This window comes from Buteo buteo, chromosome 1 (assembly GCF_964188355.1).
Source record: "Buteo buteo chromosome 1, bButBut1.hap1.1, whole genome shotgun sequence".
NCBI lineage: Eukaryota > Metazoa > Chordata > Aves > Accipitriformes > Accipitridae > Buteo > Buteo buteo.
In genome coordinates this window covers 37,209,269-37,229,307 of record NC_134171.1, presented here as the reverse complement: position 1 = coordinate 37,229,307, position 20,039 = coordinate 37,209,269, and the positions used below count along the sequence as shown (strand labels likewise).

Sequence of the window (20,039 nt, the reverse complement as noted above, 5' to 3'; positions counted from 1 at the left end):
ATCCATGTGGATCTCATCTGACCCATAAACAAAGATGTGGTTCTGACTGCCTTGGTGGTGACATAGAATAGGAATTAGGTATTACCTCAGGTGCCATAATTAACTTCAGGGGAAGTATTGACATAAATGAGGTTTCAGTTTTGTCTTGGTATTACAGCTTTTCTAATCCCATGCTTTCTTTTGTGTGGATTATTTAGGGGGTAGGAGTACAGGAGTGCTGCTGTATAACAGGCCTGCTTTTTCAGGATGAAAAAGGCTGTATCATTATGAAAGCTCCTTGCTAATGCCAAAGTAACTGGCAGCTAGTTTCAGAAAGAAAAGTATATCCTCTATAGCTTTTTATCAACTTACATAACAAAATGTCCTATTGATAACTCAAACTGAACTTTAAAAGGGAAAAGGAAATCCAGTTTATCCTGTCCCACAACTGCCACATGTACTTTCTCACTGTAGGATGTCATCTATAAACAAGTTTATAAAATTAGAGTAGACTATTTAAAAGGACACAAATGTAAATGGATAGTAAAAGTGCCTTTTTACACTGATGGAAAACAAGACTGGACTTTATAAATCAATCAGCTCATTGAAACTTAATATTCTCAATGAAAATAAATGAGTCTGTCACTTTAATAGGCAATGATCCTGTTGCTTTCCCTAAGTGGCTGAACTCTTACAGATATCCAGGAGTTAGAATGGCTCAGTTTTTCTCCACTGTTAACCACCAGGGCCTTACTTCATGTATGTAGTTTCACTGCACATTACCTTAATGCAACAGACGTAAAATAAAATCTTCGAGATAGCCTGGAGCTCAACATACAGGTATTTCAGGGAGGCATACAAGCCATTTGCAGAGACAGTGTTACAGAATAAAGTAAGTAGAATGACTAAAATAATAAAAATCTTGGCTCTAGCAAATTGGCAGTTAGCTACATTAAAATCATATCTTGCTGGTAGTTTTTTTTCTATTTAGGAGCAGATCCAACAATGGGACTTAGATACCTGTAAATTAATTACTGCAATGCCTGTCAGCTATGTGGCCTGTGAAGTGGAATCCAAAAACTTGTTATGTACTGAACAAGTCCAGTACTTAGTAAGTGTAAATTGTCTCAGAAAAATAATTCATAGAGCTGAATGCTAAAGATAGCTATAATGGAGTAGATAGCCAGTTTTAAAAAAAAAGGACATTTCTGGGTCCCAGGAAAATTTTGTTACTTTAAACCAGTACTTTTACATGAAAAGGAATAAAACATTCTAGCAAACGGACTAAAACTTGGGTTACCAAGGAATCTTAGCCGCTAAACTAGGGAGTCATATTCCCCCATAGATGCTCTACTTCTAGTGCCAAATCTTGGGAATCAGATACACATGCAAATTAATAGAGCTTATTAAGTTACCTTCTATCAGCTGAACCATGGTAACCAGCCTGAAGTACTCTTCTCCTGTGGCAAAAGTGAGATAAACGCACAGTAATTCACACCTGGTTTCTAAACTTAATGCGACTTAGCTGCCTGCTTTTTAGGCCAGGGGAGTTCAGGGCACAAACGGTGTGTGCATGTATTCTCCACTTGTGCTTCTGTTAAAAAGAAAAAAAAAAAAGGCACGAAGTTTAGGTACTTCCAGGGTTAAAGAAGGGTTCCCTTTTTCATTTAAATTTTGAACTCGGGTATTTTAAATGTCAAGGTCTTTTTTCTTGAGCCTGGCTTGAGTTTAGGGAGCGTTCACAAGGATGTGAAGCAAGGTTAGTGGGACAGGGCAGGAAAGGAAAGTCTCTCGACGCCGCCACGGCTCAGGGCACGGAGGCGGTGGCAAAACTGCCTTTTCCCGGGGCACGTTCCCCGTGCCCCCCAGGGCCAGGACATTCCCCCGCGCCACCTGATGCGGGGCCGGCAGCAAGTTCGCGGACAAAGGTAGCTTTGTCTGGCCGCTGGGTCTGTCAGTCGGTCGGTCGGTGGGCCGGCAGCCCTCAGGCCGGGGCGCCGCTTCCCTCGCCTCAGCGCGCCGCAGCCCTTTCGCGCCGCTCTGCCCCGCGGGGTGCTGGTGGCTGGGGCAGGAGGCGGTGGGGGGGGGGGGGGGTTGGAGGGCTGCCTCGTCCTCCCAGCGGCCCAAAAAGGCTGCGGGGACGTGGCCGGAGTGCCTAACCGCCCGGGAGCTGACGGCGCGGGGGCAGAGGCGGTTGTCGGCCCCGGCCCGCGAGGCCGCCGCTCCCCTCACTCAGGTGGTTGTCTCCTACCCCGCACCGGCCGAGCCCCTGCGCGCCGCGGGCAGAGCTCGTTTGGAAGCGGGAAGGGCCCCCCCTTGCCGCCTTTTCCCCCCCTCTCCTGCCCCCTGCCCTACGCGCTCCCTCGCTGGATGTTTTCTGTCCCGGCTCCACGGCCGGGCCTGTCCAGCCCAGCCCGGTGGCGGCGGGCAGCGCCGGCAGGGTTAACCCTGAGGAATGCGGCGGGAGGAATGTGCATGCAGATGAGATGGATGCTAATCTCATGCTAATGAGCGGCGGCCGCGGCTGCCCGGGGCTCAGCCGGGCTCCCCGCGCCCAGACGGCAGCTGGGCTCCGCCGGCAACCCTGACCCGGGCTGCCGCGGCGCGGGCAAGGCGGCAGCCCAGGCATGGTGGACTGAGACCCGGCCGCGGAGGAGGGCTTCCCTGCGCTTCCGCGAGCGGCCCGCTGTGTGCCGCCCCCCCCCCCCCCGCCCGCTCCCGGCCCCTTCCCCGTCCCCCCGGCTCGGGTGGGGGCTTTTCCCGCTTCCCGTCTTTCTTTCTGTCCCTATGGAGCAGCTACCCCCGCCGCCCGACCATGCCTAGGAAAGCGGGGAATGGGCAGCTCCCCTTACCCGATGGCTGGGAGGAGGCGAGGGATTACGACGGCAAAGTCTTCTACATCGACCACAACACCAAGCAGACCAGCTGGATCGACCCCCGGGACAGGTGGGTGCGCGGGCAGGGAGGTGGCGAGGCCCGGGGCGGGGGCTCGGAGCGGCGCTGCCGGGCCCTTCGCTGCCGGGGCAGCTCCGTGGCGGAGGGACGGAACGGGGCGGGGGGGGGGTGCCCCTCTCGGGGCGGGGGGGAGGGCAGGAGAAGCTCCTGTTGGCAGCCGGGCACGCCGTGCCCTCCTTCCCATCGGCATGGGTACAGGCTGTTTTTAAGCCCCTTGCGCGAGTTGATGGCGGGGGGAAAGCCTGTAGAGCTCTTCCCGGGGTCGACGGGGCTCGCTGGCGTTTGGGGAGTTCCGACAGGTACCGAAGTTTGCGAGTCCCTCCCAAAGCAGAGGCGCTGGCTCCTCGCCATCCCTCTCCCCCGGGCGCCGCGGTGCGGGGCCGCCTCCTTCCTTCCCTCCCTCCCTCCCGCCCGGCTGGCGGAGCGTCCCGGACGCCTGTCCCTCCCGTGCCCCCCCTACCCCCCCGGCCCCGGGGACCGCCTGCCCCGTGGCCGGCCCTGCCCGGCCCGGCCGTCCGGAGAGGTCTGGGCTGCTGGCGGAGAAGGAGCTGGGGCTGCGGGAGGCCTCGTGTGCTCGCTAGGCCTCAGCAAGCCCAAATCCTCTCAGCCCCCCGCCAGCCGGAGCCCGGGGTGTTGGCTGCCCTTTCCGGGTCTGAGCGCTGTAGATGGGCAAACCTCCTTGGAAAGCGCTTGGGTGAGCGAGGTAACCAGCAAAAAGGCTTCTCGCCCAGGAGTCAGCAGGGCAGGTCTTTCATCTGGGGAGGGATTCTGGGTCTTCGGGTAGGCTTCCGTGGCTGTTTTTAATAGCTGGATGCTAGACGCCCAAGACACCTATTGTAAAACGTATATTTGGTCCAAAGTGGTCCGGAGAAGTAATTAAAAAACAAAACTTTCTGTGTATTATGAAATACAATGTTGCTGTTGAAAACAGTGCCGTCTAATTATCAAAAACTTTTAAAAGACATTATAAATTTATGGAACAAGCTGCACTGAATTATAAATGAAGGCCTTGGTTTATATTTCTCTGGTGAAATTAGAAAAGGTAGTTGTGATGAAGCTTGCTGGCTGTAAGTTGCATAGGGAAAGTTTTGACAAGCATCATATGCTGCATTAGGCCTACTTCTCTGTCCTACTTGCTATAACAGCAAATTCCAGTAGTGGCAAACTTAATACTTAAATTCCTTTGTACTTCAAAATATGTTAAATACCTTGTAAATTGTAGTGAGGTGGTAAAGTATGCAGGATGGTGGTTTTTATTACACCTGGCCTTCTGAGGTGATTATTTATGTTTTTATCACAGACAATAAAAAAATTTCTGGTTTTACTATCTCTAGAAATAGTGGATTTGAAGTTTTGTTTAGTTTTAGACTTCTAATTTGTGTTTGCAAAGCAGAATACAAGGTGATATGATTGAGGTAAAGCAAAGTGTGACATTGGAGTGTACTCATTATAATACCGCCTTGTAAGTGTACTAATTTAAAAATTTTTTTACACATTCTGTAGTCCCGCAAAGTTCAAGAGTATGCATATTTGGCGGTAAAATTTGAGTCTTCACTCTCATTAACAGAGTAGACAGCTAAGTGAGTAACACTTGTGTGCTTGCCATCCTGTAGGGATAGGATAAATATTGTTTCATTAATATTTTGATTACAGGTGAAAGAAAAACCAAGCCCTGAGACTTGATAATCTGTAATGAGAATGAAGGCAGTAAAGACCTTTTTCAGTAAGAGTGGTGTTTGAAATAATTGTTAACCTATGTCAGTCATGCAAAACAAACAGAAAGAGGGATTTTTGCCCTTGGTGCTTGAGAGAATCCATGCTTTAGTGTACATGGCTCAACTGTGAAGCTGAATTGCCCACACAGAAGAGAGAATGACAAGCCTATTTAATGTGCAGCTTATGGTATTTGTATTTACAATATCCACATTTGCAATCTGTATTTATATTGGTGACCTGGTTTGGAAAAGTGAGTAAGAAATGCATGAAAGTCCTGTGATGACTTTGCTCTAGATTCCATTGTATCTTTCAGGTATTTAGAGAATATATGTTCAGAAACCATACAGGACATAATTAGGGCTTGCTGTCAGAAAAATTGAGAAGCGATCTTCCTAGTTTGTCAATACAATAAAATCTGGATTCGTGCTGTTTCTAAAAGTTATCTTAAATTGTCAAAATGAAGATAATGGATTCTACAGAAAGACTGAAAACATGTTCCCTTGTTTGATGATACTTTAGGACTTTTTTTTTTCCCCCCAACTATTTTCTCTGATGGAGGTCATAAAGTTTTCATAATGTACTTGTGGAATATTACAGTACATGGGCTCCTAAAATCTTTCGTTGGTAAAGCAGGTGTAGAATAGATAAGTTTTGATGGACAATATTCTGCTGTTGTTACACTGCATTCTCTGGATGATTACATAGAAAAGTTATGCTTAATGTTTTAAAATAATTTTTATCCTCTTTGAATTAGATGGTGCAAATACTGAAGACTAGTGCTGTGAGACATCAGCCATATGTCTGTGGATTGCCAGGTGTATTTGAGCACAATTAGGAACCTCTTTGTAACTGGTTTAAAATATTAATGTCTAGAAATAAGCTGACATTTGGCATATTTCAAAGCTTCTTGGAAATATTCTGTGTTTTGTGGTTGTTTGGTTTTTTGGGTTTTGTTTTTTTTTTTTTTTAAATATAGTGATGCTTTTTCTCATGTACTTTTCTAGACTGTTCTGGTAGTACGTGTATTTGTTACTGCTTATATGGTGCAGGTCGGTTAATATAATGATAGCCTTGTATACAGCTGTGAAAAAAAACTGACATCAGCTTCAAGCTTGGGGCTTGGTTTTCAGTTTTGCCCCCTTCATTTATCTGAGTAATCCCATTGACATTAGAGAATCTCACACTTGTAAGAGCAAGAGTGACTTGGCTTGTTGTGTTTTAGGAGCGTTGTGGAAGCTATTTGAACTGCTCTGTTCCTCAGGGGTTTTTAATGTTTTGCACTATTCAACAGTGATGTTTCTCTCCAAACAGTTAGGGTACTGTGTTGATTTGTTTTGAAGACTGGTGGCCCAAAGAAAGGGCACTTCAAGATACAAAGTGTGAGAGAAACATAAAGGCAAGAATGTGGGAGTTGTAGTAACATTTTCACTCACTAAATATATAGATGTTATTTCTTTGTTTATGACTCCTCAGTTTGCTGTAGCTTAGAGAAGTCACTGATCTTGACAGTTCTTCTGAAACTGGTTTATTGTAAGAAGGGAAATATCCAAAAATACCAATTTTATTCTGCTACTACTTGACAAAATTATTAAAAGACAACTAGGGACTGAAGAGGATGAGCCAGATGAAAAGGTGAGAATGGGTTAGAGGAATTCATACTTTTCTTTGAAGTTCCCTTGAAATTCTTTCAAGTTCCTGGGATGCTGAATTACAGAAAGGTGTTGGTGTGGGTTTTTTCTGATAGACAATTAAGAGGGGGCTTGGGGTGGAGGCAGAAATTTGAAAAGGAAAATTTTTCATTTTTTCCACCATTCAACACATTTTAAGTAGGCCTCATGTTTGTTATATGCCTTAGTGGAACCAACAGAGTAGAGCACCGAGGAGGAGCAGAATAGGAGATAGGAATCTCAGTACCCTCAAATCTTCGGCAGCTGGATGACATTTGATTTTCTCACCAGGAATGCAGGACCTTCATATCTTGGTTTCTACATAGTAAATTGCCCATGCTCCACTGCTGATCACCACTGACTCAAAACAGATATTATTTTTTTTTTAATATAGCTTGCCTAAAATGAGTTCCACATCACAAATTCTGAAGCTGGAAGTGATCTTTATTTAACTGTTTATCTGCATTCCTGTCAAAGTAGTAAGGAGTGAGCTGCTATGAAAACAAAACTATCCTTCCTTTCTTTCTGCCCCCTTTTCAATTCTCTTTCCACTGAGGAGAAAAATCTGTTTAAAATATATCTGTACATTTGAAATAGTTGATAGTATACTTTGGCTGGAATGTTTCTAGAGTGCTTGCTAACTATATAACCAAGAAGGTGCTTGAGAAACATTAGATGTGCAGAAACCAGAGAACTTTCCGACTTAAGAGACTGTGAAAGAGTTTTCTTTGTGGTGATGTGGAGAGGGAATGCAGTTTCCATTGCTGCTTTCATCTTTTGGGGAGGTTGAAAACACTACCAATTTTTATCATGGAATTCTGTAACTTGTACAAGATTTGTCTTAATTAGAACATTTATTAGCTTTCAGCAATTAAACATTGCATGCCCTTTTCCCTTGGAAAAGAAGGGCACTTTGTTCCTTACTTTTTCACTGGAACTTGCTTTCTCTTGTCTTGTGAACAGCAGAGGCTGTGAGGAGGGAAAATACTGAGGTTGAAGTTAACTTGAGCAGGGGGCCTTACCTCCTGTCTCTTTCCTGGGCACTACCCTAGCTCAGGGGTGCGTGGTAGAAGGCTTCCAGTCTCAGTGGAGACTCAGAGAAATAGGAGGCATATAAGATAAGTTAAAGGTAGCAAATAAGAGGCAAGCAGAAAAGGGAATGGCATGATGGGAGGCATCATCAGAGACTGGAAAATACATTTGGATCGATTCTTTTTTGCATGGAAGTAAGCTGTGTTGTGGCAGATGAGTAGAATAACTTACTGTCTGAAGTGTCTGGTCTGAGGCAAGTACAGTTCTGTGTGAAGTTGGTGATTGCAGGACTTCAGCAAAAACAGGAAAAAATTCTGAAATGTTAAAATTTGTGGTTGGGAGGGAACAAAATTTAGGCAAGATACAGGGGTATGATTCATCAGTCCTTTGAAGAAGAATGATGTTAAATTGAAGTGTTAGTCATTACATTTTTAAAGGGATGGATCTTAATTCTGTTTTAAGTGCAAATCTCAACATTGCTGATTTAAGGTACAACTAGAGCAACTACCTGATAAATCCTTTCTTTAGGCTGCTGCTTTCTAAGAATGAATTAAATGGCAAATCATCACTGAACGGTTCCCTTTCTCATTCCCTTTCTATTTTGCCTTGCATCTCCCTTGTTTGCCAGTAACTGAGGAAGGAGTGGGGCTTTTACGTTTTCAGTGGTGTGGAGCTGTTAAATGATTGCCTCAACGTACCTTATGAAATTCTAACCTTAATAAGAAATAGTCACCTGCCTATTTTGGAAAATCAGTAGAGGATCATTTGATGATGTTCCAAGGTGTACAACTTGCAATAATCCTGTAGTGAGATAGGATGATGATTTTTTTTCACCCAAATGTCTTTTTTTTTTTTTTTTTTCCTCCTTGTTTCATCCTGTAGTATCATTTGCTGGTTTTTATTCTAATTCCACATAATTTGTTCCTGTCTCCTTGTCTGCTCAGGAATGTGCATATTCTCTGCGAAACTGTCTGGTATCTCATTCTGGTTTCAGTGACAGGTTGGGAACTGCTTTTACTTAATTAATGTATATTTATTCAAAATAAAACCCGTGATGCAAGTACTGAACTCGCAATGAGAGACTAGCTGTGTCTGAACTTCTGACACCTTCATTTGTTTATCCAGTGTAAAGTAGAATTCTAATATTACAGTGCTAATATAGCTGTGATAGCACCAGACAGTGTTAAAATACATAGTGATTGTGTATGTGAGTTTTTTAACCAGTCTGTCATTTGCTTGGGGCTATGTGTTGTTGATTTTAGCATTAGTGAAAATGGCTATGGTAACTCTGAGATAACGCTTTTATTCTTTATTTCTCTGGAAGTGATAGGGCTGCACTGTATCTTTCATCTCAGAGCAAGTGAAGTTAACAAGTCAGGAAATGCTATGGAGTATTTGCTTATGTGGGCAAAGTATGTACCACTGGTTAAAGCCAAGGACTGTGACCTGGTATGTAAAGTGGGGCAAGCGGTCTAGACTGTGGTTTATCCAGACCTACTAGTGCTTGCCTACTGGAGCTATTCCGATTAAAACCTATCTTGACTTACAAGATAGTGTTACTGTAGTTGTCATACACAATGTAAGCCTTAATGAGAAGTTGTACACATGAAGGAAAATAGACCTTTTCTCAAATGAATGGAGCTGAGCTGTTTGCTAGAGATGTTTTCCTACTGTAATATGGTTAAACGAAAGAGTACTTCAGAACTATCTTGTATTTTCAGAGAAGGGGAACTGGCTTTACTTTGAAGTAGTGGCTGGGAAAGAAGTTTTCTTTTTTACAGGTAAGGGTCAATATTAGATCCAGTAGGACAGATTATTTACAACTTCAGAGATCTGTACAGATTACGTTAGGACTTCTTGTTTTTCTCCAGTTAAATAACTTGGTTAAAATTCTATGCTTTGAATGTGTTATTAAGGTTATTAGACTAAGAAAAGAGAATTTCCCTACTTCCACTTACTAATGTTTGTAACATCTAAAGATAAGTTGAATTTTGTGAAACAGGTTTTGTTTTGGTTTTCTTGCTACTTTTTTCTTTTTAGCCTTAAAAAATGTTACAGATATTTGAGAATTTCACTGTTTTTATATCATACACATGACAAAAAACCTAGAAGAATACTCATGGAAGTAATGGAGAAGATTGAAAATAGACAAATATACAGTAGTATTTCCATGGTGACGCATTTTCAGAAAGGCATGAATAGAAACAATGCTAAGATTCCGCAACTGTTATGCCGGGACATGTAAATTCTTATTACACCAACCTGCAAGGGAAGTAGAAAAGGGTTGCAGAGGGGTAACACAGCGCACTGAGTCTGGACTGTCATGGTTCTGTTTACCTGTCCGTCTCCTGCCACCAAATAGTAAACTGACACCAGGAGATGATTTGGCTAAAATTAAACCCCTTGTTTTTAAGGTTGTTTTCCAGCAGAATCAGCCTGTTGTGTCACTGAATGGATATTAGTGCTGGTGTGAGGCAGGAGGCAAGTCCAGAGCTGGGGGCAAAAAGGGGAGAGTGGTGCTGTAGAAACCAAGATGCAGATGAGTCCTAGCTGCCGTGGAACTGTCATCTTAGGTGTCCATTTCTTTTGTTGGTTTTCTCCATTGGTTTTTTATGTGTCTTTGTGTTCACCTTTGCTTTGCTGTGAACCAGCAGTACCACTGTCACACATCTTGATCCTAAATGTGTTTTCTGTCGCCAAGAAACCTTTATGATGTTACAAACTTTTAACTGACTTTTTGAACGTTTGTTAATGTGAAGCTCTTGTTGAAAAGGAATGTTGTCATTGCACAGTTGCAGAGTTAGATCCTGTTTCCCAGAAATGTGCTGCTGTTGCCAATTTGCCAATGTGCTTATGAATAGCTAATTTCTACTCTGTATGAAAGCAGATCAGAAATTCTTTGACTTCGGTGCATTTTTTTCCTAATTATTTATAAACCATATTTTAGACTCTGCTGCAAAGTATCTCACCAGAATAGTCGTGTAATTCAAGACTTTGAATGTTTTATTTTGTGAACTGGAGCCATTTGTCTTCATGTATTTGAGGGAGTCATCTGTATGGACAAATGGACTTGTCCTTCATTTGGAAGGAGCAGCTAGTGGCTGAAAAGGGGAGTGATACAGTAGTTATGGTTTCCCTTTTGTGTTGCTTGTTTGTGGGGGTTTGCTTTGTGGGTGCAGGGTTTGGGTCTTTTTAAATAGCACATTTTGAGTATTGCTGAATACTACTGCTCTTCCCCGTGACTTTTTCTGTGCAAAACCATTAGTGATGGTGATGTTCTTACCCGATGAAGTCAATCTCTGGCTCTTGTTTTTAAAAGGCTAATGAAAGGGCTTCTTGGGGGAGATTGCTCCCCCCCCTCTTTAAATGTACTTTTTTAAGGCTAATTTGCTTTCGGAATTTTTTGCTTGGTTAAGACTTCTGGGCTAGAGGCAGTCTGTCAGTGGTATGAATGTATTCTGTCAACTGAAACAATCATTTGCATCTCATAGAACAAGATCAGATGCTATCCTTTGAACTTGGATACTGTTTGTACTTGAAGAAAGGCAACTTTATCTCATCAAGTCTGAATACATATTGTATTCAAAGTAATTATTTGGGTATGTAAAGACATATTGTCTTGAGACAGCAAACTCAAATTTCTGCATATTCTTGCTGCATGCTATACAATACTGTACGTTTGACCTGCTTTGGTATGTCTGCGCTATTTTTCTCTATTTATTGAATCAAACTTCAACCTTTATTTGAAGAACAAAAAGAACCACCATACTGGGATGCCTTCCATAATATGCTGCTTGTTCTGATAATCAGGTTTTCAGTGTCTAGAAATACCAAATTTTTTTACTTTTGGTATAGAGGAAAAAATCTAGAAGAATCTGTATTTTAAGTAAATCCTGCTAGGACATTCTCTGTATTAGCAACTTTGTCATGTTGTTAATGAAGGAACAGTACTTTACACACCTATTGTGGTTTTTTTTAAAGTACTTTTAAGTGCTAAACTGTAGTCTTGTCCAAATAAGCATATCTTATGGCCTACAGAACTGAACTGTGAAGAATTCTTACTCTGACTCAATGCCTGTCCCTTCATTCTTAAGAGCTTACCTCCCTCATAGAGCTGGGAATGTCTGACAAAGATGTGCGTATTTTTAATCATGTGGCAGATAAACTTTTGATATTCTGCAGATTGTGTACAAGCACATCATGCCATATGGCAGCAAATATGGCCAACACATGATGAATGGTGCCTGCCTTTTAGCTATGTGGCAGGCGTATGTCTTAGTAGCATCTTGTCAAGTAACAGGGTTTGACCAAAGCGCAGGTGTCCCCTGTCATATAGCCAAATGGCAGTGTTTTTATTGGGATCACACTGTGGAGGAACAATTCTCGTTGCTTCTGCCTGTCACTCTCTGGGACACTTCTGGTCATCAGAGGACAGGGTGATTTGCTATGTGATTCTCTAATACTTTCAGAAGAGGAGGTATGGCCCATGTCAGCTGAAAAAGTGAGCATTTTAACCTTGCTCGCTGTCTGTGGTGGTGGATTGCAGAAAATTGTCAGGGGAAGACATTTATTTTCTCTTGATGAGGAAACAGTGGGGTGGGTTTTTCCTTTGTTTAATACAGTCAATTGTTAAACTGTAGTGCAGTCCAGAAATGCCTGTCTCATGGCCTGATGATCTGACTGAGAAAGACTACTCTTACTGAAAGCCTAGTCCCTTCATTCTTAATTCAGATTTCCTTGATTATGCTAAAAATGTTTATGTAGACTTAGAACTTTCTGCCTCTTCACCTATGTTAGCAAAATGTCTCTGTGAAAACTCCTAATTGCTGTTAGAAATAACCCTGTGCAAAATTTCAGTTGGTTAGTAAACAGTTACTGTGCATCAGAGAAAGATGCGATTCAGATTTAACAACTAGTTTTTTTAAATGCTGTTATTTAGCAAATTATTAGTCTCATACTGTGATCTGATTCATGTTCATGAGCTGTTCTGGCTGTGTAGGACCTCTAGGTGCATGCTGCTGTCCTCATTGTAGCCTGATCAATGCAGAGCCTGACCAGGGGGTGCTGATTTTGGCTTCTGTTCCACAGAGATCCAGTGGAGACCAGTTGTCATGGAGAAAGGTTCATAGTATAGGAAGGCTGGAGTGGCTGGGAGCTGAACTAGAGAGGGAACATTTGAATGTTTTTCTTGCTTTTGGGAGGGCAATGGGGAAAGTGGGACATGTAATGGAATCCAATGGACTTAGCTTCTGTGAAATAGGCTGTAGTTACTGTTGCTTGTAAAGCTCCTTTGATCCATATTTAATCTTTGGTGGTTTTGTCTGGGATGTGTATGATACAAAATTTCCTTGTGAGCCAAGTGACATTTTCTGTTCCATAAATCATCCACCATTCAAGCGTACTTGTACTTCACTTGTCAAATGTGTGGTGTTAATTGGGGTTTGGTTTAAATTTTAAAACATTTTGGCTGTTTTGAGTTACTTCAAGCTGGTATTCACAGCATATCTTTGTATACATTGTTCCTTGATACAGCATCAAATAATGTAATTTAAATTTTTTACTATTTTTAAAGAGATATGGCAAGCATCCTGTGGGAAACTCATGAGCCTTCAGAAGTTTAGGAGCTTAGTAGCTTATTTTCTTTAGGAAGTGATGGCTGGGTAGGAAAGTATTGTTCTTAATTTGTTGTTAAAACTTTGACAAAAGTTAGGTCATGGTTCTGCCCTAAGGACTATATGCTTTTTGTGTACTCTTGGGTATGTATTCCCAGGTGTATCTAAGCCCACTGTCTATCCAAATCTGCCCCCCATATTCCCAAGATCGATACAATGTGTACTCAGCGTATTCACATATTACCGAAAAATCAAGTCCTTTTCAGCTCATTCTGTTTTAACACGTTATGTCATCTTCTACAGTAATTCGTGATAAATTTTAAAGTATGACCTTGCAAATGTTATGTATGATTGTATTTTTTCTGAGGTATTGCATTGCTTTTAATCACATTGCCAGTAATGGACAGTTTTATTGTCTGCGGGTTCTGATCAAAATGGTATTTTGGTTTTTTGTTGTTTGAGAGTTGTAGTGTAGAGTGCAAAGATTTGCTCTTACCCCACCTCTTTAGTTTGGATGGAATTGTACAGTGGTGAACGATTCTAGTTTGGAGTGCTATGTACTTCTCTCAGAGAGATTTGCAAAATCAGCTATGGTACGAGTTTAAGGCACAAAACTATTCAGTACTAAATTCCAGAGTGAACGGTGACAAACTGCCAAAACTGGAATTGGAAAGTCCATAGAGTTGGAGAGAAGTAAACAGAATACTGCTCAGATGATGTCTGACGGTCTGACTTGAATTTCACCCTTCTGAAGTAAATCACAGTGTTCCCTTTAACTTACTGGATTGGAATGTAGACCTGTAGAGAAGGCCCAGAAGTTGAGGTCTTCTGTGTTTCTGTATCTTAATGTTCCTGGACAGCAGGAGTTTTGCCAAAGTTTTTCATATTTCCCACATTCTTTTGCAGTTGCCAGCTTTGTTTTGCACAGAAGTGGCACGCTGAGGTGGTGCTTTAGTGGGTTACAGCATGAAGGATCACTTGGAATATGATATTAAAATCATTAAATACTTAAAATATATTTTGCTGAAGCATTGAGTAGTAAATGATTGTACATAAGAGGATGCAATTCAAGACAGCAATCTGACAAGGAGTAAAGACCTCTTTCTGTCATGTTGTGAGTATTGCAATGTTTGAAATGAACTGTTAACACACTTAGAATCATTCTGGTGAATAGTAGAATAGTATGGATGTGAATAATCATCTGAGACCTCTTCAGGACATTCCTGAAATAGTGTTCAAATGACTAGAGAAATTATGGGATGCAGCAAACACACAAACACCATAAGCTTTTTAGTCAGGCTAGTGTGGTCAGTGGTTTAATACTGCAGTAAGTAAGGCTTAATATGCAGGAACTTACATAGTAAACAGATGATTTGTTCAAGTTTGTGAGTTTTGTGTGTTCTTTTCTGTTTGTCCTCTGTTACTTCCAATCCCTAGGCTCTCTTTTTGTATCTCCTCTTTGAGAGAAAGACTTCAGTGATCTAAGGTTTGAGGCTTGCTAAGGAGTTGTTTATTGGTTATACTGCTGTGTTAGCTAAATTGATGATAATGTGGTCTAGAAAGAAGGTGAATTGCTTATAGCAAACCAAATTATTCTGGTGATATGGATTAGGCTTTTTCATTCTTGCTTATGTTCTTGTTTGCTTGTCTAGTTGTTGTGCCTCACTTGCTAGCATGGCTTACAATGATCTAAAATAAACCATGGACTTCTGTGCTGTGGCAGGTTGCTGATTTGCATTCAGGACCTGGCTGGCCCATTTGCACAGAATACATGAAAGCCATCAAAACTTTATTTTTCCAGGCAAGATTTTGGCAAGAAAATAAGCTCTGAGGACGAATGTAGAACAGTTAAGGGTTTTGTATTAAAAATATTTAGAACCTCCTGTAGTTGATATTTCATGTCTTTTTTTTTTTTTTTTTTTTTTTTTTGTCTGTCAGGTTTAACTGAAAAGTTGTATTTCCTTTCTGGTCATAGTTGTGGTGCCTAATGTGGCTAGTATTTTAAAAATGAGAGTATCAGTATGAAGAGTATTTAAAAAAAAAGGAAAAAACAAAGTAGTGTTCCCATAATCAACACTTCATTTTAAATTTTATTCTCAATTTGGTGGGTGTACTAGAGAGTTAAGCAGCTTCACCCAGCTGCCTGAAGTTCTTGTGAAACACTTTCCCTGCAGGTGTCTGGTGTTGAGGGGTGACAGTATTTGTCAGAGGACCCTCCTTGTGGCAGTACTGTCATTGCTTATTGAGGTAGTAGGTTTCTAACAGATCTTTTGGGAATAAGCTCTCCTAAATGGCTGTTTTGTAATACTTTATTTGAAAAGTTTTTTAAAATGGCCAGTATTGGAACTTTATCTGAATGCTCTCTTTTTCCCTAGGTGTGAGTAGTACCCATCTGTTTAGGACATGCAGTGATGTTTAAAGTTCATGTTGCGCTGATGATGAACCCAGTAACATTCAGATACCACGAAAAGTTTCATGTGGCCTTGATGATGGTGATGTCCTGATGCGGGTATTTCGATTACATGAAAAACTATATAAGGACTTAAGTACTTAACTTTAAACATAAGATGATTGGATACTTGCAAAAATTTGGAAGGACAATAAGCTTAAAGGAAGACATTACTTCTCAGCCTTTTAGACCAATACATGGAATTCATCTCTCTGGAGGAAGTCATCTGTGCAGATGCTTTATTAAAAGCCAACTATATCGTAAGCAGAGAAACCTGTGAAACTTAATATTTTTTTTTCTGTAGATGTATTATTTGTGCTAGATTGCAAGCTCTGATTGGAGGTATTCCACTGCAGAATGTTTATAAGCTTCTTTCTTGGGCTCTCTTCTTCCACCTTTCATGTCACATGAATACTCTGATGTCTAGCAAAAGTTGAAATAGCTGTTTTTATACTCTTGATAAGAGAATTAGAGGGACAGAAAGATTTTATACTAATCTTTTCTGCAGTTTTTCTTTCCTATGGTGGCTCCTGATGCCAAGATGAGATTTCATCCTGACTTAAGAATGGTTACATCTAAACAGAAGTATGTGTGTCGGGTCATACCCTGGAAACCTAGTCCCACAGTCAGCTGAAGTGTAGTTCTGACCAGAACAGGTCATAGGTCTTTTTTGGCCCAGTTGATCCAGAAGTCAGCACTGGGAGATGGGACTGGTACTTAACAAAGCGAAACTTGGTTATAGAGCGTCTGGCAACTCAGGAGGTTGGAAGCACTCCCGAACCCCCCCTTTCCCAGTTGAGATGTAGTCAAAGAGTCCTACCTTTCTTTTTCTCCTTGGGATATCTCCTTTGGCCGTCAATCAGCCTGACTTCACTTGATGATGAAGGTAAAAAGGAACATTGGGATGGCAAAATCTTTCAAACTGCCCATTCCTATACTGAGCGATCTATTATCTTTTCAAGAACATTTACATTGAAGTCATAGAATTCTTACCTAATCAGGAAGGAGGGTAAATAAACTTTCTGCTGCTGTGGGCAAACTCATCAAGGTCCAAGTGAGGCAATTTAGGGACGTGGTTTTTATCTGTAGTCTTGAGACCTTTGGATCTGCTGTAGAAATATCTTAAGAATATAATGGGTAATAGAAATCAGATACTAAGTTGGAAGAGAGGGGACTGGGCAGAGAATCTACATGATAATTAAGTCTATTTCTTTTTAATTATTTTTTGACTAAAAAGAAGCAAACCCAGAATTTTACAAAATCTATGTTTACTGTACTGTTTCAGAGAAACAAATTAGCACATTCCTGTATTTCAGCTCTGCCTATTTGGTTGAGATATATTTGATTTTCATGTGAAAACATCTTTAAGTTTCTTTCAGACAATAAAATAGTTCATGATATAGTATGATTGGGGCAGTATTTGGCTGATACTTGTCAGTTTGGGTGGTCTGATGCTCAGATGAATTTATGAAAGAGAGAAATGAGACTAGCAGACACAGAGGTTTTGATTTCGTGAAGAAAATTTTGTGCTAGTAAAGGCTGAAGATATTTCTGTTTCCACCTTTTGTTTCTGTTTGACACCCCTCTCTTCAGTTCTACTACACAGTTTGTGCAACTTTGCTGTGAACCAGAGTAGAAAGGCTTAAAAGCAGCGAGAGTAAAGATGAAAAAAAAATCCCATTAAAGATCATATTGCAACAAAAGCTTATAGTACTACTACATCAGTGAAAAGTGAATTTGCCTCCTTTTTTTATTTTGAAAAGATGGATCATCTTCCTTAAACTAGCTTTAGCACTGAAGACTTTGTCTTGTGAAAGCACAGTCTCAGGATGGTGTGGAGACTAAGGATAAATTAGGTACAGAATGTGTATTGAATAAATACTGACTTTGGTCTTCAATACAGATGTTGAAGTATGTGAAAGTAACAGCAGGCAACTGATGAAAATTAATTTTTCGTTTAAACAAGCAGAAACCACAGTGTTTTAACATAGAGATAGAATTTATACTGTTCGTTATGTTGAAACTGATGGGCCAATATATAGTCTGTATCCCAGAAGAGCTTTAAAAATAATTGCAAAGGAAATTGCAATGACTTACTGAATAAAAAAAAAATTGGCAGTGTAGACCGGGATTTGTGGGCAAACACTAGAACAGGTTGCCCTAAGTGGTTGTGGGCATGATGCAGAGCAACCTGGTCTGATTTCAGAGTTGTCCTGCATTGGGCAGGATGTTGGACCAGATGACCTCCAGAGGTTCCTTCCCATGTGCATTATTCTGTGATTACCTTTTTTTTTAAAAAAGGAAAAAATGTTTTCTGGGGAAGACTAGCCTGCTGTTACTAAAAGCATATATTTCAGGATTTTATAACTGGCCTTTCCTTCATTATTTACCAGGCATATGTGGGTAAATGTGGCTTTATCAGGGTTAGACCATCAGATTAACTAAACATCATATTTTGGAAGAAAGACTTTTTTCAGAAAAGTAATGTGTTGATGTAATCTGTTTATATTCAAGGCAGGCACTTACTGCCATACCCTGATGTGAAGTCCTTAATCTGAAACACCTGTGCCTTTAATGGAAAAATTAGGTGATGATCAAGTAGCTGCAGGATGAGTAGACTAAAATGTGCTATAGTGGAATGGGAATTACGAGGGTAGTGGGGGGTTAGTAGTGGTGTTTTGCAGTATAGCGACAGTAACTCAATGGCTGTTCACTACAGGTAGTGTCTATAAAATGATCTAAAGCTTCATTTTGCTCAAGCTATCAATCCTACAAGCAAAAGTGTAGAAATTAAATTTCTTTCTCACTTTGAAGACCAGCTCTGCTCTATGTGGTATCAATATGGATCTCCAACACCCAGGAGTTAGCATGTACTTCTAATAACTTGAATTTTATGAGGAAAATGTGTATTACATCTAATGATTGGTTTATTAAAGATAGCTCTGTGTGGGCTACGTTATTTGCAGTGTAATGTTAAAGTTACTACTAAATGTACTAGAAGCATCTAGTTACGATTTTTTTGTTGTCATTCCTTCAAATGTGACTTTGGAAGGGACAACATTTTAAAGTTTGTTCCAGAAGGCACTTTCAGAGATGGATGATTGAAAACAACTCTCCTGAATGGCACCTTGCTGTACTTCATAGATCATAACAGCTTTTATTCACCACTGTGATTGTTTTTTAAATTACTACCTGTGGATGAATACTTGAAAGAATTGGCCTGCTGGCTGCATATTTGGCTTGATTGGGGGCTATCTTGAAGTTGCCTTTAAATTACATGGGGTTCTTGATGATCCTAGCATTTTCTAATCTTCTTTGTACTGCATGGTTTGTTTTGTTTCTTAGATTCTTGCAATTTTAGGAAGAACAGTAATTCTAGCTTTAATTTTTTTCTTGTTTAAAAAAAAAGTGTGTCATTTCAAGCTAAGATAAACAGAGATGCTCCTTTTAAAAATGATAAAGGTGCTGTTGATTTTGCATTATTCTTCCACTGGAAACTGTAAATTATGTAATGAATAATTATTATACTAATAGTTGCTGATGGACTGGAAACTGTTTAATTTATAAGAGATACATTTGTCACAGAGAAAGCTGAATGACATCAATAAGGGGTGTACAAAAGAATTACTGCTTTAATAATTTATTGAAAATATCAATATGGCAGTAGCGTTCTACATGTTTTTCCACAGGTGGATGTTTCATTAGAGCGTCACTAACAAGACAGGCAGAAGAAAAGAGGGAAAATGAATGTCATAAGACAAAGTAACAGTTGAAGTTGGTTGAAATATTTGAATAAACAGCTTTTTTCAGAAGTTGCAGTGTTGATAAGTCTGTATAAAATGTTCCATTCTTCTGTTTTGATGAAGAATTTTTGTCAGAGGCCCTTTTGGGAATGTAAAAGACTGGGAGGATTTTACTGCTTGTTAGTCAGGGTACTGATCTGGAATGTGGAAGAATCAGATTCCAGTCCCTTTCCTGGCTCAGAATGAATGGGATGGAAGAGGTACCTGAATATCCCAGGCCTGCTTCCTGAACTGCTGTAACACAATGCAACAGGAAAAATCTAGGTTGCAGTTTTGAAAATGGAACATTTTGAAAATTTTGTGGGGGGGGGAAGCAGACAAACGAATAAAAAGAAACAATGCTTTAGAAATTCCTGTGAAATGTAATTGTTGTCCTCTAGATAGTATTGAGAGGTATGCCTATCACTAGAAATATTTAACCAGTCAAAGACTATCTGTAATCTCCATAAATTCCTCTCAGATTTTTATCAACAGCAGTTCCTAGATTCAGTTGCCATGTGCTGCGTGCCCTCTGTTCCTAGCATTTGATCTTTTCTCTTTTCATTCAGAAAATAGCTCAAGTGAATAAGCAGAATATAGGAGTGCAATGGAAAGAGTGGGCCTTAGCCCATTCAAATATATCACACCATCTGTATGAATAGTATGGAATAAATAAAAGGTAGGTAAGGGTGATGGCAGCAGGTGAATGCAATATTTTTCAACACACTGAAGTCCACAGTATGTTTTAGCTTGTTGGCAGTTTAACAATACAACTAAGATTGTTAGCGACTGGCAGGAGGAACATGATTTGCTCTGTACAGTTCATGTTAGTTCTGCTTCTTTGGCC

General features: G+C 40.7%; 2 protein-coding genes across 3 annotated transcripts in view; one reads left to right on the top strand and one right to left on the bottom strand.

Annotated features, from left to right (window-relative positions):
* DCTD (dCMP deaminase) overlaps positions 1-2,961 on the bottom strand; it is a 64,222-nt gene extending 61,261 nt beyond the window's left edge. Inside the window, exons 1-2 of the mRNA XM_075028072.1 lie at positions 2,832-2,961; positions 1,395-1,573 (exon numbers count right to left, since the gene is read on the bottom strand). The gene's annotated coding sequence lies outside the window, so the exon portion shown is untranslated. The remainder of the gene's footprint in view (positions 1-1,394; positions 1,574-2,831) is intronic.
* WWC2 (WW and C2 domain containing 2) overlaps positions 1,582-20,039 on the top strand; it is a 109,006-nt gene continuing 90,548 nt past the window's right edge. The window contains exons 1-2 of one of the 2 annotated variants that reach the window (XM_075028041.1): positions 1,582-1,907; positions 2,776-2,925. In XM_075028041.1, the coding sequence (XP_074884142.1) occupies positions 1,876-1,907; positions 2,776-2,925 (182 nt within the window). In that variant the 5' untranslated portion in view covers positions 1,582-1,875. Of the gene's footprint in view, positions 1,908-2,775; positions 2,926-3,481; positions 3,629-20,039 lie in introns of those variants that run through there. The other variant, XM_075028050.1, reaches the window with a different exon arrangement.